Raw genomic sequence first — 23,557 nt, forward strand, 5'->3', positions numbered from 1 at the left:
CTTTGTTACCGGAGTACTCACAGACAGTAAAAACAAGATGTGCAGGCCTAGGAGAAAATGAATTTTTAAATTCAAATGAATACTCTGAGCTTTTTATGACATAATGCCACCACAGCTCTGTGAGAAAACTTTGTCTACACATAGATCTCCCCTGATTCCAGCCATCTGCATATCTGCACTGGTATACCCCCTTCATGTGGCTTAGTGTTATTTGCACTGTCGATATTTACCCCAAATTGCAGCTTTAGCATGGTAAATCCATAGTGTTGATGGGTAAAGTTACATCAGTGGCTGGAACTGGATAGGGTGACCAGATGTCCCAATTTTATAGGGACAGTCCAGATTTTTGGGTCTTTTTTTTATATAGGCTGCTATTACCTCCCACCCTCATCCTGATTTTTCACACTTGCTGTCTGGTCACCCTAGAACCGGAGCAGATCCCCAGAACCCTTAAATACAGCAATCATACTTCACACTAAGATTCTACATATTAAAGGTTAATCAATGGTAGATGTGGTTAGCATGTTACATACATGACTAGGTTGTTTTATAGATTGTTATAAGCATATTAGTAGAAGGTATTGTAGATGGTTATAAGCCACGGCTGGTAAGCAAACTTTTGGACTCTCTAATAATTATTAATTTATGTATTAACACATCTATTATTCATTTATTAACTGTAAATGGGACCTTCACCTTAATATAAAAGATGATTGCTTTGTCTCTCTCTGTGCCCCATTCCTGTTGTCTCTGCTCTCCTCTACTCACATACATGCCCAAAAAATATCACACTTTCTCTGCTCATTTGATTCAGGATGCAAGCAGATTCACTTATGATAAAGTACATCAAATGTCTCTGCCAAACAGATATGTTCTTTATAATATAAATTAAATTTCACTCTGCACTGATAATATATTTTCATTAACATTTCTCCTTTCATAAAGTGTTTTGCCATATATATGCCACAGGGAGTATATGTATTTTGCATGTGTATTTCCTGCTTATCTATCCATGTATTGGTACTTTTTTAAATACATAGAATACCTTCTTAATATGTTGATTTGCTGGGACAGAGTTGGGCTGAATTATTAGTTCTTTCATTTAGTTGAGTTTTCAAAGAAAAAATTATAGCTCTTCATAAATTTTACATGCAGCATATACACAATGGGCCATATGCTATGGTAATTTACACTCTGCCCATTCTAATTGATTTAAGTGGCAAATCTGTCTCAGTGTCAGTAGTATCTCCTGACCTGCCTGTCCCATGGAAATTCCAGTTTGCAAGCCCTGGCTGCTGGCCCATGAAAGCTCTGTGGGACTCAGCCCGATCTCGTAGACCAGTGAAACTCAGATTACAGTGGTTCAGGAGCCAAATTACTGATCAACATTACCCAAAAGAGGCACAGCAGTGTGAATTCATTGTTTCATTTACTGTAGTATTATATATTCATATTTAGACAGTATGACAGGAAATATTTAGTGTGTTTGTGTATGTGCATGTGGGTGTGTATATATATATATATTATTCTCACAGCAAAATGACTGACCAAGTATTATTTTGTGAGCTATAATTGGTTAATAACATAGTAAAAGCATCCTGGTTGGTTAATAACTTAGGCTGGTTAATCATTTAAATCACACAGTATTTTAATATCATGTGTGGAAAAGAGCTGCAGGAAACACATTTAAGAGCCACTTGCACCTCACAAGCCTCAATCTGAGTACCACTGTGTTAGATTCTTTTTACCAAAGGTAATCCCATAGAAGTCAAGCACTACTCCACTGCTAAGTATTACTCTCAGGAGCAAGGGTTTGTGGAATCAGTTTGCAGAGGCAGCCCCCATTTTGAGGAAGAACTTAACCACACCCTACAACTGCAGAATGCTGCTTGTGGGTGGAATCTGTCTGTCCATAGCACACTGGCTGCATTCTAACATGTGAATTCTGCTGAAATCAAACCAATTACCCTGGGCTAGATTGTGATCTGAGCACGGGGTCCTGTGAAAGCTGCCTCACCTCAGCACTTGCCCTAAGAGGCGTGTGTGCCTGACAAACCAGTCTGAGCCACAGTTGCTCCGTAGGGTGGGGAAGCAAGTTACTACACTGTTACTTGAAAGGATGCCGTTCACATCTCCCAGCATGTGTAGAGTGGGTGTGGCCAAAACAACACCAGTTCCTGCCCATTTACTTCTAGGGAGAATATTAAAGATTGGGTGGACAGGTGTACTTTTCAACAGACCCAAGAGCTGAGTGATAAGGTGTAAGGTAAACCCATATTTCCTTGCTCAGCCGAGTAAGCCAAGGACAGAACCTAGCCTTCAATTTCTCTGTGTAATTTTTCCCCATTAAATGTTTGTTTTACTTTGTTCTAAGCACATTACAAAACACTTTTCCCCGTATTAGCCACAGGAGATCAGGAATTGTTGTATGTTTCTAAGGTCTCTGAAATACCTTGTTATATTGGTGGCGAAATCTGTGTATGTTCAACTTTGCTGAATTTCATTGCTCATCAGTGTGAGTGATTCAGCCATGTGCACTGTAAAATGGACAGGTACTGCAAATTTCAGCATGGCAGCGCTCTCAATGCATCTGATTCTTGGCCCCTAACGCTTCTGTTCAGAGAGTAAATGTGCTATTGTTTTGCAATATGGAGAAATTACTACTCAGCAAGAATAATTATTAGCAAGTTCAGTTAGTCAGTGACTTTGCCCATTTTCTAAATTCGGCATCGTTGAAGGTATTGGTATTAATTCACATCGCCACCACAATCCTGTTTTGCTCCAGATTGTTAGGACAAAGCAATATTAATGCTATCCTTTTCTTCTGCTAAGCACTCAGTATGCTTAAAGTATTAATATGTTGTGTTTCAGACAAAACAAAAGGGCAGCTTTAGAGTTTTTCAATAAATCATTATTGAGATGGGATGAGTAATTATACATGGTGGCCGCACTGACTTAGCTGTTCCCCTATTTCCTATAGCTTTTAGCCATCTGTTTTTTGTGATGGTGTTACAGTGCCATCTGGAGATTCAAATTCCCAGTGGATATATGGTCACTTTTCTATATCTTGCTTCTACTTATTTCCTTTCCTTGGATGATTGTGGTGGTCCTGCTTACTTTACAGGATGGCACCTAGTTGTTACAACGATGGACACTTTACAAGTGCATATAATGGGCCAGATTGTCTGCTACATCCAATTTAAACTGGGTGAAGTAAATGGGAGTAAAGGTCTATCAAGGAGTGACTCACTGACACTCTGCTTGGCCCTAAATCCAGATTAGAGCATCCTGGAGGCTGCTCTAACCTGAGCCAGTTTACTACCCCCCAACCTTTCCAAGCTCATTATCAGAAGTAAAATCTCCACAGCCCAGGAGACACCAACTCAAAGCAACACCAGACACTGCCAGAACAACAGATACAAACCCTGCAGACATATCTCCACTCCTATGATATTCAGCACCCCCATAACACACCTTTCAAGATCCAGGTGTCCTTTACATGCTATTACAACATGTAATGTACCTCATTCGGTGACTTAAATGCCCCCATAACAACTATGTGGGTGAAACATGACACTCCCTACGCTCCTGAATGAACTCACACAGAAGAATGATAAAAGCCAAAATGCCATATCACCTGTGGGTGAACACTTTTCACAAAACGATCACTCTATATCTGACCCTGGTCCTCATCCTGAAAGAAAACCTGCACAACACTGTCAAAACACAAATCTGGGCGCTTATATTCATAATTTGCAAGGTACTAAAAATCATGGACTGAATAGAGACACCAGATTTATGACAATAATCACTTACGCCTTTTTCTCTGCTCCCCCCCCCCGCCCCTTATCCTTCCTGCGTCCCTACCCCCCCTGACTGGAGAACTTTTAACGGGCCACTTCACCTTCAATGGTCCCTTGAAATGTGTTCACTATTTATGCTGAACAACCTGTTCCACCTTTTATTTAGCTGTGACAGTCTGGATATGTCTACCCTGCAATTAGATGCCCAAGGCTGGCCTGTGCTGGCTGACTTGGACTCACGGGGCACGGGTAAAGGGCTGCCTAATTGCAGTGTAGGCTTCCAGTCTTGGGCAGGAGCCTGGGCTCCAGGAACCTGCGAGGTGGGAGGGTTCCAGAGCTCAGGCTGCAGCCCAGCCCCGAAGTCTACAATGTACTGAAACAGCCTGGCAGCAATTAAACAGCCCTGCAGTCCCATCCCAAGTCAGCTGGCACAGGCCAGCCATGGGTTTTTAACTGCAGTGTGTACATACCCTCTGAGTACATTTCCCAGACTTGAAGAAGAGCTCTGTGTAGCTTGAAAGCTTGTCTCTTTCACCAACAGAAGTTGATCCAATAAAAGATATTACCTCACCCACCTTGTCTTTCTCAGTAGTCTATTTACACCCCTAGAGTTAGCCAGCTTTCATAATGGGTATAAACAGGGGGCAAGATTAAACTGTACACAACTGGTCTGATTCCAGTTGTGTTGAATTTGCAGTCAGCAGCCTGCATAAAGAGAAAGGTAGGACCCAGGGTAGTGGACTGCTCCCCTAGGGGAAACAAGGCCCTTTAGAAACTCTTTTAAAGTCTTACTTCTTTGGGGATTGATTGTATGAATCTAAAATGGCTGGGCCTTCTATAGTTGATCTACTGATTTGTGAAGGGTTCTGGGTAGTTAAGGAAACCAGTTGTTGACTGCAAAAAATATTTTCTTTAATGTTAAATAACCAAAAAACAAAACTACAGAACCATCAGCCCCTATTCCAAATGTTCTGGTCTTCCTTTCAGTGGGAATGTCAGTACAGTTGTAGTGGTGATGGCTAATAGATCTGGTATAAAGTCAAAGCAATGCTTTAGTGTCATCCGGAAAATCACATCTTTGAAGACTGAAATGAAGAGCCATATGAAAAGCTGTGTTCCAATAGAATATAATCCCTACAATAAATTTTAGCCCCTGGAAACAAAAGCGAAGGTAGCAAAATCTGAGGGTTTACCAATTTTAACGTAAATTCCAAAGCTGTATTGAAAGAGACAAGACAATACAATCCAGAGCTGTTGTTACCCATTTTTAGATAACTGAGATGATAGCAATGCGTGTCTTCCATTTCAGTGGAGATAAGTGTTGACTTCTTAGTGCTCCTTGGTATGTACATAGTCCCGGTGTACACTTACTTTTGAACACTGCTAGGTGTTTTTTTTTCTTTTCATCCACTCTAAGCACTTGCTAGTCATCTTTTGACATCACTTGACTGTCCTTGAAAGTAATGGGTAATGTTGATTTCTTATTCAAACAGCAAAAAGAATTGCAACTGATTCTCTTTATGTGGACTCAGCTCTTTAGTTTAGCATTTCAAAATCAGTGCAAGATGCTGGATTTGCATACCTGCCCTGTGGTATTTTTTATGTTCAGTAGTTAGTGGGTTTCTGGAAAAAGTGCATTTGGTTTCAGCACCTTAAAAAGCAAAGCCGCTAGTGGTCACTTTTCTCATTCTTCTATGGATTTAGACACCTTGTTAGATATGTAAGAAGAGTGCAAATAAAAAAAGAAGCAACGTTCAGCTAAAAAAATAATCCATTGTCATTCAAGTCAAGGGTAATGTTCCCAATGTCTTAAATAGTGCAGCATTCAGCCCTGCAAATAGTATTGTAACTCCTTACTAGATGTGCATTAATACTGCCAAGAAACTATCCAAATGATCAACTCATTAAGGCTACAATTTAGTCATGGTGGTCATGGCAGTCATGGATTCCGTGACTTTACCGGACCTCTGTGACATCTAGGGCCTCAGGAGGCAGAGGCGGGACTGTGTGTCCCTACTTTGCAACTGGGGCTGGCTTGAACCGTGCGCCCCAGCCTCGTGGTGTCACAGGGTTGACAGGGGCTGCAGCTGGGGCCACGTGCCCTAGTCTTGTGGTGTCCTTGGGCTTGGCGGGGGTCTGCAGCTGGGGCCGGACACCTCAGCCCCGTGGTGTCCCAGGGTTGGCAGAGGCTGCAGCCAGGGCTGTGATCCCCAACCCCTCAGCTTTCCACAGTGGCAGCACCAGGGGCTGTGTGCCCCCCTGCCCACGGCTTCCCAGGGCCATGCACCCCTTGGCCCGCCGGCTGTGCCAGGCTTGACGGAGGCCACAGCCAAAGCCACACACCCCTGTCCCACAGCTACGGCCAACTCTGGAGCAGGGACTGTGTGCCCCCTGTGGCTGCATCCCCCCCACTGCAGCTGCTGGCAGGGAGCTTGGCCTGTCAATCCCCCCCCCACCCATGAGACTCCATTCCTCCACCCTGCCTAGCCCTGCCTCCAGGTTATTTTTAGTAAAGTCACAGACAGGTCACAGACAGGTCACAGGCTCCGTGAATTTTTGTTTATTGCCTGTTACCTGTCCATAACATTTTACTAAAAATAACTGTGATAAAATCTTAGCCTTGCAAACATCAAACACACACAATGTCCTGAGGACTGTTGTACCATAATAATGACCACTGTTGATGGCATCACACCAGGCATTGTGCAGTGAAGTTCCTAAATCTGGCTGAATCCTGTAAATCTGTGAATCTTTGGGGCCGCCATCTGGGTGGCGCCAGGAAGGGTCAGGGCATGCACTCCTTCGTGTGTCAATGGAGAGTTGAAGAGCACAGTGTTCTGGGGTGTTTGTATCCATCCTGGAGATATGGCTGTAGAGCCTGCAATGCCACTTTTGAATATAATGAGTGACTGAAGGAAGGCCAGATCTCTGGGAGATTGTAACATTTCGTACAAAGTCAACCCACTTCATGCTAAGGATTTGGCACATGGGTGACCAGATGTCCCGATTTTACAGGGGCAGTCCTGATATTCGGAGCTTTTTCTTATATAGACGCCTATTACCCCCCAACACCCCATCTTGATTTTTCACACTTGCTTTCTGGTCTCCCCAGTTGGCACTGACAGCACATATGGAATGCCTCTATCCACCCCAACTCTGTGTGTAAGTGGGTCCAAGTTTCTGACTCATATAGCAAAACATTGTGGTACACAGATCTGACCAATCCTGAACTTTGTCTCATTGCAAAGATCATAGAATAGAATCATAGAATATCAGGGTTGGAAGGGACCCCAGAAGGTCATCTAGTCCAACCCCCTGCTCGAAGCAGGACCAATTCCCAGTTAAATCATCCCAGCCAGGGCTTTGTCAAGCCTGACCTTAAAAACCTCTAAGGAAGGAGATTCTACCACCTCCCTAGGTAACGCATTCCAGTGTTTCACCACCCTCTTAGTGAAAAAGTTTTTCCTAATATCCAATCTAAACCTCCCCCACTGCAACTTGAGACCATTACTCCTCGTTCTGTCATCTGCTACCATTGAGAACAGTCTGGAGCCATCCTCTTTGGAACCCCCTTTCAAGTAGTTGAAAGCAGCTATCAAATCCCCCCTCATTCTTCTCTTCTGCAGGCTAAACAATCCCAGCTCCCTCAGCCTCTCCTCATAACTCATGTGTTCCAGACCCCTAATCATTTTTGTTGCCCTTCGCTGGACTCTCTCCAATTTATCCACATCCTTCTTGTAGTGTGGGGCCCAAAACTGGACACAGTACTCCAGATGAGGCCTCACCAATGTCGAATAGAGGGGAACGATCACGTCCCTCGATCTGCTCGCTATGCCCCTACTTATACATCCCAAAATGCCATTGGCCTTCTTGGCAACAAGGGCACACTGCTGACTCATATCCAGCTTCTCGTCCACTGTCACCCCTAGGTCCTTTTCCGCAGAACTGCTGCCTAGCCATTCGGTCCCTCGTCTGTAGCTGTGCATTGGGTTCTTCCGTCCTAAATGCAGGACCCTGCACTTATCCTTATTGAACCTCATCAGATTTCTTTTGGCCCAATCCTCCAATTTGTCTAGGTCCTTCTGTATCCTATCCCTGCCCTCCAGCGTATCTACCACTCCTCCCAGTTTAGTATCATCCGCAAATTTGCTGAGAGTGCAATCCACACCATCCTCCAGATCATTTATGAAGATATTGAACAAAACCGGCCCCAGGACCGACCCTTGGGGCACTCCACTTGATACCGGCTGCCAACTAGACATGGAGCCATTGATCACTACCCGTTGAGCCCGACAATCTAGCCAGCTTTCTACCCACCTTATAGTGCATTCTTCCAGCCCATACTTCCTTAACTTGCTGACAAGAATACTGTGGGAGACTGTGTCAAAAGCTTTGCTAAAGTCAAGAAACAATACATCCACTGCTTTCCCTTCATCCACAGAACCAGTAATCTCATCATAAAAGGCGATTAGATTAGTCAGGCATGACCTTCCCTTGGTGAATCCATGCTGGCTGTTCCTGATCACTTTCCTCTCATGCAAGTGCTTCAGGATTGATTCTTTGAGGACCTGCTCCATGATTTTTCCAGGGACTGAGGTGAGGCTGACTGGCCTGTAGTTCCCAGGATCCTCCTTCTTCCCTTTTTTAAAGATTGGCACTACATTAGCCTTTTTCCAGTCATCCGGGACTTCCCCGGTTTGCCACGAGTTTTCAAAGATAATGGCCAATGGCTCTGCAATCACAGCCGCCAATTCCTTCAGCACTCTCGGATGCAACTCGTCCGGCCCCATGGACTTGTGCATGTCCAGCTTTTCTAAATAGTCCCTAACCACCTCTATCTCCACAGAGGGCTGGCCATCTCTTCCCCATTTTGTGATGCCCAGCGCAGCAGTCTGGGAGCTGACCTTGTTAGTGAAAACAGAGGCAAAAAAAGCATTGAGTACATTAGCTTTTTTCACATCCTCTGTCACTAGGTTGCCTCCCTCATTCAGTAAGGGGCCCACACTTTTCTTGGCTTTCTTCTTGTTGCCAACATACCTGAACAAACCCTTCTTGTTACTCTTAACATCTCTGGCTAGCTGCAGCTCCAGGTGCGATTTGGCCCTCCTGATATCATTCCTACATGCCCGAGCAATATTTTTATACTCTTCCCTGGTCATATGTCCAACCTTCCACTTCTTGTAAGCTTCTTTTTTATGTTTAAGATCCGCTAGGATTTCACCATTAAGCCAAGCTGGTCGCCTGCCATGTTTACTATTCTTTCGACTCATTGGGATGGTTTGTCCCTGTAACCTCAACAGATGTTTTTGTATCCATAGGTGAGACATGGACTTTGTGCAGGAGGTGTTGAGACCTATTCATCAAAGAAAGTCCAGTTTGTTGTGACCATTTGAACTATGCTTGTAGCCTAAGTAGATTAACTCATCAGTGCTCTCCACAGTACTCGACCCCACCTGCTGCAGGGCTTCTGGTGGCCCAGTTCCAAGGTTCTGGACCTTGGTCTACTGCCATGAGACATTCAACCCATAATGTAGGTGGTGTACTTCAGACCTTGGAGGATGGGGCTGAAATTATCTGACTTCTCCACAAGCAAAGCAGTGTCATTGGCATAGTCTTGGTCAGTGAATGCTTCTCGACCAACCTTGATTCCAATGTGTGGAGTGGCAAGTCCTAATATCCAGTTGATGGTTGACAGAACAGTGCTGGGGTGAGAATGTATCCTTGCTGCACACCACAGGTTGTGTAGAAATGTGGCAAAAGTCATGAACCCACATGTACTCTCGCACCAGTACCAGTGTAAATATCCTGCACCCGATATAGCAGAACATCTGGAACACCAATTCCTTTCAGTGTGAACCAAAGTGCTGAAACTATTCTTGAGTAGGTAAACGTTTTCTGCCTACCATGGAATTTAAACTGAGCATGGGGCATACCTGCTTTGTTTCACAAGAGCTACATCTTTTGAGTCAGCTTGATTATGTCATGTTGAAGCACTAATGAGGACTCTTGAGCATTATTTGGCTCTTATAAAACAAAATTGTGATCAACTAAGTGCAAATGAATTGGAACTAGCATACACATCGGAACACAATCCAGTTACAGAAAGCTGAAACAGGATGATCAATGGCAGCATTGCCTTTCTGAAGCATTCCTCAAGGTTTGATTCAAGGCCTCACTCAGCTTCCAGATGGAGTGTCAGAAGCAAAAAATAATCATGTGGGAATTCAAGAAGTGTAATCATGCATGCAGGCCAGAACTGCTGTCACAACACGAGCCGCTTCTTATAGAAGCGTTGACATAGTAAGCACCCACACCAGCAGTTTCTAGTCTTTTCAGGCTTTCACAGCAGCATGTCGATCACAAAGGGGGCTAGTGGCAGGATGGGGCTTTTATCAAGCCAGGATTGTTAATTTATCATGGAAAAGGAAGAGGTTAGAGGAGACTCTTCAGAGAAGCATTTACAATTATGAAAGGTAGAGTGACAACTGATCAGTTCCTACATTTTAAGCTGTTTTAAAGTTATATTTGCTGGATGAAAATAATGGCAGGTACATTTTTGAACAAAAAAAAAAGAAAGAAATCTTCACATAATATATCCAACCTGCAGAACTCAGTACTGTAGGAGGCATAGCCACATACTGTAAAGTGGTTGAAGTTGAGAAAGAATGGTTAATTTAATTATCAATATGTTTGAAGATATGTTTATTGCCAACAGTAAAGGCAATTAGCTTCTTCAAGGCATAAATTTATCGTTTTAGGGGTCAGGAAAGAATTTATTTCCCTGGAATAACTATTGGTGGAAAGGTTTCAGAGGAACAGCCGTGTTAGTCTGTATTCGCAAAAAGAAAAGGAGTACTTGTGGCACCTTAGAGACTAACCAATTTATTTGAGCATGAGCTTTCGTGAGCTACAGCTCACTTCATCAGAAGTGAGCTGTAGCTCACGAAAGCTCATGCTCAAATAAATTGGTTAGTCTCTAAGGTGCCACAAGTACTCCTTTTCTATTGGTGGAAACTAGATTTGACTGATCAGATCCTATGCCCCTATATTCCACTGCAAGCTACCATTAGAACTTTTGGGAAAATATTGTACCCCTGTGTTAACCTATCCTTTCTACTAATTGCCATGTTATTCTACAGGAACAGTCCAAAATTATAATCGAATAATGCCCTGCAGACTTTTGGCTCTCTCTCTATAATAACATAGCATTTTAGTAAGGAATGAACACATTATCATCAGTGCTTCTGTTATGTGTTTAAATCTACCACTAATGGACATTGCAATAGTTCGTGTGGCACACAGCTAGAGGAAATCAAACTATAAACCTATCTGCAAGCATTACAGAAACATTTAAATCAGATCCACTTGCAGGTATCTGTCACCTGTTTGGGAAGTTCCAAACAAAAGGCAAAAGCCTATTTTAATAAGAATTAGAAAGAAAATGCTTGGGAAACTAAAAACCAAGTTATGCTTCTATCTTATGCTGTATCTGAACACAATTTATGTCATTGATGGTCTGGGCCACATGTTATTGTGAATAGATTCAGTAGCTCTGTGTATATAAAATTAGGATCTTACAGGGGACAAAAAAGTAGATACATTCTACTGTGCAAATCAGTTAAAACTGTGCCAAGAAACAAATATTTCTCCATAGGCACAGAAACGATAAATGCGCAAGAGAGCCAGTACAAATCGGCCCCGTAACAGGAACAAGATAAAATGCAGAGCATAACAACACTGATCCTATACTTCTGCTTAAATGCTGCTGTTCAAACTGAGTCACAGACTGTTTTATCTGTCATCACAAAAGACACAGATAAGACAGTTACCTTTTTTTGTAACTGGTGCTCTTTGAGATGTGTTGCTAATGTCCATTCCATTGTGGGTGGGTGCCGGAAGTTTTTCCCTCGGTGGTATCCGTGGGGGACTGGCTCTGGTGCTCTCTTGAGTGGCACGCGAATGCCGTAGTGTAGGGAGCATTGACGGTCCTCCCATCCTCAGTTCTTTCTTGCTGGAAACTCCGACAGTGGGGAAGGAGGGCGGGTCATGGAATGGACATGAGCAACACATATCGAAGAACACCAGTTACAAAAAAAAAAGTAATTGTCTTTTCTTCTTCGAGTGATTGCTCATGTCCATTCCATTGTAGGTGACTCCAAAGAAGTACCACTGGAGGCGGGTAGGAGTTCATGGATGTGTCAGTTGCAACACAGCTCTTCCTAAGCCAGTGTCATCTCTCGCTTGCTGGGTGATGGCATAATGGGTCATGAATGTGTGTATCAAAGACCATGTCGCGGCCCTGCAGATGTCCTGAATAGGGACATATGCAAAGAAGGCCGCTGAGGATGCTTGAGCCCTGGTTGAGCGGGCCTTCACTATAGGCAGCGGCTCAGCCTGAGCCAGATCATAACAGATCTGAATGCAGGTGGTGATCCTCTGACAGGACACCGGGAGGCCCTTCAACCTATTCACTGTCACAATAAAGAGCTGGGCCTTCAGAAAAGGGCAACAAAAATGATTAGGGACATGGAGTGTCTGCCATATGAGGAAAGATTAACAAGACTTGGATGCTCAAATAAATTGAAAAGGAGTACTTGTGGCACCTTAGAGACTAACCAATTTATTTGAGCATGAGCTTTCGTGAGCTACAGCTCACTTCATCAGATGTTTACCGTGGAAACTGCAGCAGACTTTATATACACACAGAAATCATGAAACAATACCTCCTCCCACCCCACTGTCCTGCTGGTAATAGCTTATCTAAAGTGATCAACAGGTGGGCCATTTCCAGCACAAATCCAGGTTTTCTCACCCTCCACCCCCCCCACACAAATTCACTCTCCTGCTGGTGCTAGCCCATCCAAAGTGACAACTCTTTACATAATCAAGTCGGGCTATTTCCTGCATAGATCAAGGTTTTCTCACATCCCCCCCACCCCCATACACACACAAACTCACTCTTCTGCTGGTAATAGCTCATCTAAACTGACCATTCTCCAGGTTTAAATCCAAGTTAAACCAGAACATCGGGGGGGGGGGGGGTAGGAAAAAACAAGAGGAAACAGGCTACCTTGCATAATGACTTAGCCACTCCCAGTCTCTATTTAAGCCTAAATTAATAGTATCCAATTTGCAAATGAATTCCAATTCAGCAGTTTCTCGCTGGAGTCTGGATTTGAAGTTTTTTTGTTTTAAGATAGCGACCTTCATGTCAGTGATTGCGTGACCAGAGAGATTGAAGTGTTCTCCGACTGGTTTATGAATGTTATAATTCTTGACATCTGATTTGTGTCCATTTATTCTTTTACGTAGAGACTGTCCAGTTTGACCAATGTACATGGCAGAGGGGCATTGCTGGCACATGATGGCATATATCACATTGGTGGATGTGCAGGTGAACGAGCCTCTGATAGTGTGGCTGATGTTATTAGGCCCTGTGATGGTGTCCCCTGAATAGATATGTGGGCACAATTGGCAACGGGCTTTGTTGCAAGGATAAGTTCCTGGGTTAGTGGTTCTGTTGTGTGGTATGTGGTTGTTGGTGAGTATTTGCTTCAGGTTGCGGGGCTGTCTGTAGGCAAGGACTGGCCTGTCTCCCAAGACTTGTGAGAGTGTTGGGTCATCCTTTAGGATGGGTTGTAGATCCTTAATAATGCGTTGGAGGGGTTTTAGTTGGGGGCTGAAGGTGACGGCTAGTGGCGTTCTGTTATTTTCTTTGTTAGGCCTGTCCTGTAGTAGGTAACTTCTGGGAACTCTTCTCAATAAATTGGTTAGTCTCTAAGGTGCCACAAGTACTCCTTTTCACTTTAGATAAGCTATTACCAGCAGGAGAGTGGGATGGGAGGAGGTATTTTTTCATGCTTTGTGTGTATATAATAAGATCTTCTAAACTTTCCACAGTATGCATCCGATGAAGTGAGCTGTAGCTCACGAAAGCTTATGCTCAAATAAATTGGTTAGTCTCTAAGGTGCCACAAGTACTCCTTTTCTTTTTGCGAAGACTTGGAATAGCAGCTTGGAAAAAAGACAGCTAAGGGGGGATATGATAGAGGTCTATAAAATCATGACTGGTGTGGAGAAAGTAAATAAGGAAGTGTTATTTATTCCTTCTCATAACACAAGAACTAGGGGTCACCAAATGAAATTAATAGGCAGCAGGTTTAAAACAAACAAAAGGAAGTATTTTTTCATGCAACGCACGGTCAACATGTGGAACTCCTTGTCAGAGGATGTTGTGAAGGCCAAGAATATAACAGGGTACAAAAACAGAACAAGATAAATTCACAGAGGATAGGTCTATCAATGGCTATTAGCCAGGATGGGCAGGGATGGTGTCCCTAGCCTCTGTTTGCCAGAAGCTGGAAATGAGCGATAGGAGATGGATCACTTGATGATTACCTGTTCTGTTCATTCCCTCTGGGGAAACTGGCATTGGCCACTGTTGAAAGACAGGATACTGGGCTAGATGAACCTTTGGTCTGACACAGTATAGCCGTTCTTATGTTCTTCTTATGTTCATAGTTGGAACCAAAGTCAAAATGACCTGAGTTTTCTGGATTAGCCTTTAAATACCAAAGTGCTAAATGCTTTTCAACCAGGCCATATGTGAGCAAGTGCTAGGTGTGTGTGCTGGGGTTGGGGAAAGAGTTGAGTGTGCCAATGGATGTGTGTGTAAAATCAGGTGCAGGTTTAGAAGCCATGTTTTAAGACTTTTGCCTTCACTGTCATAAGGCACCCACTAGAAAATTTCTCTTTTGAATCATTGCTTTTCAATAGAGATGGGCTGGTTTTCAAATCTGGTTTTCAAATGTAGATGGGCTTATGGATTTGGGGCTTAGAATGACACCCCTCTTTCTTTGTTGCAGAGCAGGAAAATATGAGAGCAGTGAAGAATTGTTGCTGTAACCAAATATTTAGGTCACTTCAAGTGGCTTCTAGAGTTTTCACACAAAAATGGGAGAAAGAAACATACAATAGCCCACTTCAAAAGACATCATGAGTAGATGTTTTATTAGGAGCTTCTCACTTAGAAGATGGTGGTCTAACTTGGAAGTTTGCCATACAGTTGCTGTATTTAGCAAACATCATTCAGCATTCAGTCTCGGCAAAAAGGAAAAAACAAGGCCATGATCCTGCTGCCAAAATGAAGTGAGATACAAGATGGCTTTTTATTCTTTGCTGAAAGCCTAATTCTGTAAGGTGCTGAAGACTCCTGTTGGGGGCATTCAGCACGTGAAAGGATGAGATCTCATGCTGAGTTTGAGGGTTGATTTTTGTGGCACTTGAGCTAGAGTAAGGAGAGGACAAATGTCATGACATGCAGACACAATTAAATATGAATTCAGGGTCATTGAAAGGCTGGTTTCTTTTTATTTCATTGAAATCTGTCCTAAATTACTGACATCCAGATAGTAGGTGGACCAGTTGTAGATTTCTTTATGTACAGGAGGAAGATGGTCTAAGAGACTGGGATCTTCTTGCACTAGTTTCAGTTGACGAGGGATATGAACTTGTATGTGAGTCGTATCTGTCCATTGGCAACATCCAATACAAATCTCCTCCTTTCTCCCCTTTGATATTATCTTCAGTGGTTTACACAGGCAAGGTGATTTGAGATGATTAATTCAGTCCACTTGTTCAGATGCCCTCTACTCTTTGGTTTATACATGCACATTGTCAGCATGTGGTGTCAGCAAATGAGAGCTTTTAAAATTCTCCCTTTCATGCATTTTCTTTCCTTCATATTCTGTGCTTTATGCAGGAATGTTATGTCAAAGAAATTTATGTTCTTTAAAGATAACTAAAGAACTCAAAGATAAGTAAATCACGGACCTGGCTATCCCACCCAGCTTTTTTTGTGGTTGCAATTAAAATGGATTTGATCCCAGATCTCTAAATATTATCCATCCCTAATTAGGCACTCTTATGCTGCTTGAGAATGCATCTGGCTGTCTTTGAGAATTAACCTTCTTGGATGTATTGGCATATAGGAATGCATTCATAAATAAATGTAGTTGGGGTTGGTCCTGCTTTGAGCAGGCGATAGGACTAGATGACCTCCTGAGGTTTCTTCCAACCCTGATATTCTATGATTCTATGAATGTCTTTCCTTTTGGGTCAAAGACAAGTATAGGATGAAAACACAATGGATTTTTTTCCCATTGTGTGGAACCAGCCAAGCTTTGTCCATAGATGGGCTGGCCGAAACATTTTTGGGAGGGCCTGCAAAACAATTTTCATAACTCCAAACTTAACTGACTCTTTTAAGGTTGACTTGGCCAGGATATGAAGTCCCTCACCAGCAGCCTAGAGTCCTCCTGCTGTTCCTTACAGTCTTGGTGACTGATTTTCCCGGGCTGTTGTCATGCAAAAAAGGGCTGGACATTTTTTTAAATTGAAAATTGAGGTGGCATTTCTAGATCCTGCAAATCAGAAGACTTGTGGCCTTGAGCTTTGCAGGGCCTGCCATCTGGCTTTCTGCAGAATCAAACTTTTCAATCAAAACCAGGCGTGATCCTTCACTGACTACAGTGGTGGGGTTGAGTATGCAAGGAATTCTAAAAAGGGCCCTTTGTTAGGACAGTACCCAGGTGGGATGTTGTCATCATAACCCTAGATCACCCACTCATCGCCACCTTCTGAACTGGTCTAGCTGTGCCTCAGTTTTCCATCTGTAAAATGGGGATTGGTATCTCTTTTCTCCCACCCTTTATATCGTCTATTTAGACTGACAATTCTTTCACTTTCTGACTATGTATTTATAGCACCTGCCTGATCTTCGTGGTTGTAGCCTCTAGGCACAACTGTAAAATAAAAATAAGCAGTGCTGTTTGGATGGGGAGGAGACTACCTATTCATCCAGGTGGAAAGATCTAGTATACATTGTATCATAATCAAGGTGGAGTGCTTTGCTGTTGTTGAGTTGACAAATGTGCAATCAGGCCATAAATGGTTCACAACTTCATGATGGATATTGCTAACTTCATCATAGTAAGGCTATCTTATTTTATCTGTCAAAGTACTTATTGTCATTGTATCTGAGGATGTCACAATCTGTATTGTATTTAGCCTCACTACACCCCTATGATGTAAGGAAATATTAAACCCATTGAACAGATGGGGAGCTGAAGCAAAGAGAGGTTGAATGGGCTTGCCCAAGGTACCCAGGATGCCTCTGGCAGAGCCTTGAACCCAGGTTGTTATCATATAAAATTATTGTTTCTACATGCTTTGAATTTGATAAACACTTCCCAATGGCAGCTTTTCTGTTACCTAGACGTCTGTACAGTGTGTGGACATCAATATCTTATACATGATTTTAGTCAGTTCTCATCTTCAGATATATGTGAGGTGTTCATGGAAGTCAAGTTTTCTGCTGACTTCCATGGGATTGTATGTCACATATAGGTCAGCACAGAATTTGATCCTCTGAGATTTGTGTGTGCATATCCAAGGGTGGAACTGCACTGTTAATATGAGACATAAGCAATTGTTTACTTTGGCTTTTCCATATCTAAAATGTTACCCCCTGCCTCGTGAAAACAGGTTAATGCCACAGATAATTGCAATATTGATATCCAATATTTTCAGATGAACCATTTCAAAATTGGTTGAACTGCCAGAATTGTGGGAAGGAAAATGAATCAGGAAACATTTGAAATGTCTGGGAATGTTGGATTGCTAAATCATGGTTCAAAATGTTATTGAATCTCACTGAAGTACTTAGGCAGTAATTTAACTGGCTAAAAATGCAATACATTTCACTTCAAAATACAAAGAATTGCTAACTGTATTGTATGTTAACATAAAAAGCATTATAATTGAATTCCAGAACATTTTATTTTGCCACAAGCTGGGTGACCTTTTTTAAACAAACTTCTTCAAAAGGGTTTGACTATAATGGCCGGAAGTAGGCTTTGAAGTTCACAATCCATTAAAATGAAAGGGCAAGATTTTTCTGTCTTTCTGCAGAGGAAGCATAATAGCAGTGCATTGACTTAAAGGAGACTGAAGTACGAGTGAAAGGTGCCTTCACAACCCAAAATACTAGAAACTTTCGTCTTATTTTCTACATTAGTTTTCTTTAACAGGGCACCCAAAAAACCCCTGCAGCCTATACATTATCTCAAAACTCAGTGCAGGTTTGCAAACCTATACCAAGTTTGAGTGTTCGTTCAATTCCTGAACTAAGAAAAACCTACATATTTTCAGGCTTCATTCTGAAAGTTTGCATTACCCAAATTCGAACCAGTGCTGTGATCCTGGAATGTAAATAAACTCTTACTAGGACATAGATCAGACAAGTGACTTGTATCTTTTTTGTTGATTTCATACAAATCTAACTGTGGTTTATTGGGTAGATAGGACAAATAATTCTGTCTACAATTCAGTTGTAAAACCTAGGAAATACCATCAATTTATAGTTTGTCAGAGCACTGGGACCCATATTAGAAAACAGCAGCTGTAACTGCAGAAGTTAGAGGGGCTGTGGGCTGAATACAGACCAGAAGTCAGAACCAGTTGTGTTTTCATCCTGGCTCTGGCAATATCTCTCTATGGGTGTGACCCAGTTCCCACAGAAGTCAACGGAAAGATTCTCAATGAAGTAGCCTTGGGTGAAAGTTACTTAACCTTTTTGGGTCTAATAGTGGTTACTATTTATCATCATCACTCCCAAAACCTCATTGGTCATTGGGAAACCATCACTGATGAGCAGGCAACCAATTGTCCCCCTAATGATTGTGAGTCAGTGCTTGAGTCTCCACGAAGTCCATTCCTGTCTACTCTTTTATGTTGTCAATCCATCTCTTCTCCTGTCTACCTCTTCTTCTCTTCCCCTGTACTATCCCTTGGAGATGATCTTGGATAGGCCAGAGGATCTTGTTACATAGCTGAACCACTTCTGCTTGCGCTTCTTCACAGTTGTCAGAAGGTCTTCAAATGACCCAGCGCATTGGGTGTTGATGTTGCAGACCTCTTCATGAATGACATCGTCAAAGTAGGAGATGCCCAGGATTTTACAGAAGCATCTCATCTCTAGTACCTGCATTTTCCATTCAAGTTCTGCTGTAAGGGTCCATGTCTCGCACACGTACCGAAAAATGGAGATGACCAATGTGTGCAGCACTTTCAGTTTGGATTCAAGGGAGATGTTCTTATTCCTCCAAATTGGTTTTAGCATTGCCACTGCTGCTTCTGTTTGCACAGTTCTTGCCTGAATTTCTGCCTTGGATCCTTCATCAGTGATGATTGCCCCCAAATACTTGAACTGTTTCACTGTCTCCAGCAATTGTCCACTGACAGTGATATCTGAGTTGGTGCCATCATGTTTGTTTGTCATCAGCTTGGTTTTCTCTGCACTGATTTCCATGCCATATTTTGCGGAGGTTACATCCAATCGTTTCACAAGGTTGGCAAGTTCATCTTCGCTGCCTGCCAGGCCACCAATGTCATCATTGAACTGAAGATTTGAGATTGTTCGCCCCCCAATGCTGACTCTACATATGTGATCTTCTAGGACATCAGTCATTATGCGCTCCAGTAGATGTTGAACAGTGTGGGCGAAAGAAGGCGCCTTGCCAGACTCCAACAGTGGTGCAAAACCACTCTCCTATTGTGCCATTGACAAGAACTGCACGGCTGGCCTTGGCATACAGTTGTTCAATGAAACATGCAGGAGGAGCAGTGGGGCTATTCTGTCCCCAGACCCACAGGGGCGTTATTATTTACAAGGACTTAATAATACTTACTTTTAACGCCATACAAGGCTAACATCACTAACTTACCACCAGTGTTACTTTGAAGATTAGTGAGTTAATGTTTCTATAGGACATTGAAGATGAAATATTACTTGGTATTAATCTTGTTTATTATCATTCTATGAAGGCCTTACATGGCAAAAGACATGAGTCAACTTCCAAGGTTGTCCGACAAAATGGGGATTGAACTGTGCGGGGGGTTGTTGGTTTTCTTTTAAATTGTGAGCCAAGCTTATGGGAGCTAGAGAATTCTAGCCTTAAGTCTTTTAATTTCTTCAGCTGCACAAACCATGCATACAGTATGCTGCAGGAACAGGAATGTAATTGTGTAAATGCTCTCTTTGGGCATGTAGTTCTCTGCAAATGAATCTTGACAGGGTTTTTCTTGGTTTTCCAACAGGAATGTCCTAGTGGGGTTGTTAATGAAGAGACGTTCAAACAGATCTATGCACAGTTTTTTCCACATGGAGGTGAGTAAAGTGCTTTGTGACTGTCAGACTTATTGAAGCATGTCTTAAAATTCATGTCTGCCAGCTAGCAGCAAAACTATTTCAGCTAATGCATACTGTAACTTTGAATCAATTTTTTAAGTTTTACTGAGTTTTTTTAAAATATGAAAATACAAATGAATAAGAAAATAAATATATACCCCCTAGAATACCTATTGCATGGAAATACAGGTAAGCCTGCACTAAAGATCATTACCAGTGTCAACCTCCTTTTTTAAGATGAACACTGGTACAGTGGTTAGGGCATTTGACTGGGAGTTAGGAAACCTAGGTTTCATCCCTGCTCTGCCTCCCAACTCCTGCATCACCTTGAACAAGTCATTTCCCTTTTCTGTGCCTCTTTCCTGTACACACACAATCTCTCCACTCTGTATAGAATATCAACGCTTTGGGGCACAGACTTCTCTTACAATTGTCTTTAGAGCACCTAGTACAGTGGAGTCTCTGTGACGGGTTTGGTCACAGAGACCCCCTTGGGACAGTCACCTGACATGCTGAAACTACCTCTGAGCCCATTTTCTCTGTCAGCTTGGGAACCCTGTCTTGTTGAGCCAGACCTGCAAGCCTGCTGCAACACAGACCCAGGATCTGAACCATGTCCCCAAAGCTGCAGGCTTTAAGTGAAAACCACTCAGCAGGTACTCCTGTCTCCAGGACCCAGACACCCAGCTCCCAATGGGATCCAAACCCCAAATAAATTTGTTTTACTCTGTATAAAGCTTATATAGGGTAAACTCATAAATTATTCACCCTCTATAACACTGATAGAGAGATATGCACAGCTGTTTGCTCCCAGGTATTAATCACTTACTCTGGTTCAATAATAAACAAAAGTGGTTTTATTAAGAATAAAAAGTAGGATTTAAGTGATTCCAAGTAATAACAAAATAAGTTACCAAGCAAAATAAAACAAAACATGCAATTCAAAGCCTAATACATTAAGAAACTGAATACAGGTAAATCTCACCCTCAGAAATGTTCCAATAAGCTTCTTTCACAGACTAGACTCCTTCTTAGTCTCGGTCCAATCCTTTCCCCGGTACAGTTCCTGTTAGTTCCAGCTCAGGTGGTAACTTGGGGATTTCTCATGACTGCTACCACCCTTGTTCTACTCCATCCCCTTTTATAGCAAGGCAGGCCTCCTTCTCTCTCTGGGTTTCCACCCTTCCTTCTAAATGGAAAAGTACCAGGTTTAAGATGGATTCCAGTATCAGGTGACATGGCCACATGTCACTGTAAGACCTCATTCTTCATCCACAGGCTGGCCCCCACATCCACAAGAAGGCTTGCAGGTAAATAAACCATCTACAGTCAATTGTCCTAGTCAATGGGAGCTATCAAGATTCTAAGCCACCATTAATGGCCCACACTTTGCATAATTACAATAGGACCTCAGAGTAATACTTTAAATTTCTAGTTTCAGATAGAACAGTGATACACGCATACAAATAGGATGAACACACTCAGTAGATTATAAGCTTTCTAATGATACCTTACAAGAGACCTTTTTCATAAAGCATATTCCAGTTACATTATATTCACACTCAAAAGCTTATTTCCATAAACATATGGAGTGCAACGTCACAGTCTCAATCTTGATTTGAGCCTAGGTGTTACTGTAATGAAACCCGTGATGGGGTATACAAACCCCATACTGTGACTGAACGGTGTAAAAGGCAATACTGGACCCAGGTAGCCCCACTCACCAGACCTGCCAAGCATGCACTGACTGGAGGAGCAGGTTAACAGGGACCTCAGAAGCCCAGGCAAAGGGTGTTGGACAGGCTACAGGAGAGAAGAATCCTTCTCCAGGAAGCCAGACAGAAGAATGAACCTGAGAGGGGACCACAAAGTGGGTAAGACCTTTGGGCAGAGCCTTCTCTACCCACCCACCCCTATGAGAACCTGTAGAGTGCTTCTCCTTTGGACTATTGTTCGGAGGGGATTGCCTGTTTGGACAACAGGGGCCAGGCCCCAAACTGAAGGGATCTATAAGTAGGAAGTAGCTCAGGGAAGCAACTTAGACTCACTGCAGGGAGGACCCTGCCAGTGTTGCATCCCACTATGCTATCCAGCTCTCCGAGCTCCCTATCACACAAATGATACCAGAGACAAGTTTAAAGCCCTCCCAACATTTCTAGTGCCACACAGTTTGACATGGACAGATCAACCTAATTACATAATCAATTTTCACTAGTTCCTTGCGTCACCAAATATTTAAGATGGATTACACTGAATATAATAGCATAATCCAGGAGTACATATTGCCTCTTAAACTCACAAATAGAATAAGGCTTCCATGGCCTTTTCAGCAATAACAGGAATCTAACCATTCTAACTCATAGGTTTTGATACAAGAATTATTTCATATTTGAAAATCAGATATTATAACTCTAAATATTTTTAACAAGAGATGTCCATATGAGGAGAGATTAATAAAACTGGGACTTTTCAGCTTGGAAAAGAGACTAAGGGGGGATACGATAGAGGTCTATAAAATCATGACTCATGTGGAGAAAGTAAATAAGGAAGTGTTATTTACTTCTTCTCATAACACAAGAACTAGAGGTCACCAAATGAAATTAATAGGCAGCAGGTTTAAAACAAACAAAAGGAAGTATTTCTTCATGCAATGCACAGTCAACCTGTGGAACTCCTTGCCAGGGGATGTTGTGAAGGCCAAGAATATTACAGGGTACAAAAACAGAACTAGATAATTTTTTATGGAGGATAGGTCTATCAATGGCTATTAGCTAGGATGGGCAGGGATGGTGTCCCTAGTCTCTGTTTGCCAGAAGCTGGAATGGGCCACTTGATGATTACCTGTTCTGTTCATTCCCTCTGGGGCATGGCATTGGCCACTGTCAGAAGAAAGGATACTGGGCTAGATGGACCTTGGTCTGACCCAGTACACCTGTTCTTATGATGGCCATTTAAAATATTTTAAGCTACCTTCCCTTTAACTAAACACATGCTGCCCTGCATGGGTGCCACGTGGGGGAGGGGCAGAGGCCTCCCCCACCCCACTCCCCCAGCTGGTAGGGCTGCTGCACTTGCAGCCTGGGAGGCTGTGCAACATGGAGCCACAGATCCCTTCCCCCTAGAGAACAGCAGTGGCAGAGGAGCTCAGGTCACTACTGCTGCCAGCTGGTGGGAGCACAGGTGCCACTCTAGGGTCCCTGCATGCTGCCCAAGGGGGAGGGTGAATGCTGAGGACTTGGAACTGCTCCTGTGGGTGCTGTGTGGGAGAGAGGTTCTGAGGATCTGGCTTTGGGGATGCTGGTTCCAGGGAGGGGGCTGGTGGCCCAGAGAATGGTGTTGCCACTGCCAGACTTTTTTCACTGCATGGGACCACCCAGGACCCCAACTCCATCACTTTCTTCTAGCAACGGTGCAGGATCAGGCTGGCTCAGTCCCAGGTGTCAGCCCAGAGCAAAGGTCCCAGCCTGGCCACCAGGGAGCCCTAGCACAGGGTTGGGGGATGGTG

At 43.0% G+C, this 23,557-nt stretch overlaps 2 protein-coding genes across 7 annotated transcripts in view; one reads left to right on the forward strand and one right to left on the reverse strand.

Moving 5' to 3' along the window:
* The window catches only part of KCNIP1 (potassium voltage-gated channel interacting protein 1), an 803,899-nt gene that overhangs the window by 761,326 nt on the left and 19,016 nt on the right, over nt 1–23,557 (forward strand). For all 6 annotated transcript variants that reach the window (XM_048862516.2, XM_048862518.2, XM_048862515.2 and 3 more), the window contains one exon: nt 19,962–20,031. In XM_048862516.2, the coding sequence (XP_048718473.1) occupies nt 19,962–20,031 (70 nt within the window). The remainder of the gene's footprint in view (nt 1–19,961; nt 20,032–23,557) is intronic.
* The window catches only part of LOC142068388 (uncharacterized), a 798,233-nt gene that overhangs the window by 724,990 nt on the left and 49,686 nt on the right, over nt 1–23,557 (reverse strand). The window lies entirely within an intron of this gene.

Source organism: Caretta caretta, chromosome 8 (assembly GCF_965140235.1).
Source record: "Caretta caretta isolate rCarCar2 chromosome 8, rCarCar1.hap1, whole genome shotgun sequence".
NCBI classification, from domain to species: domain Eukaryota; kingdom Metazoa; phylum Chordata; order Testudines; family Cheloniidae; genus Caretta; species Caretta caretta.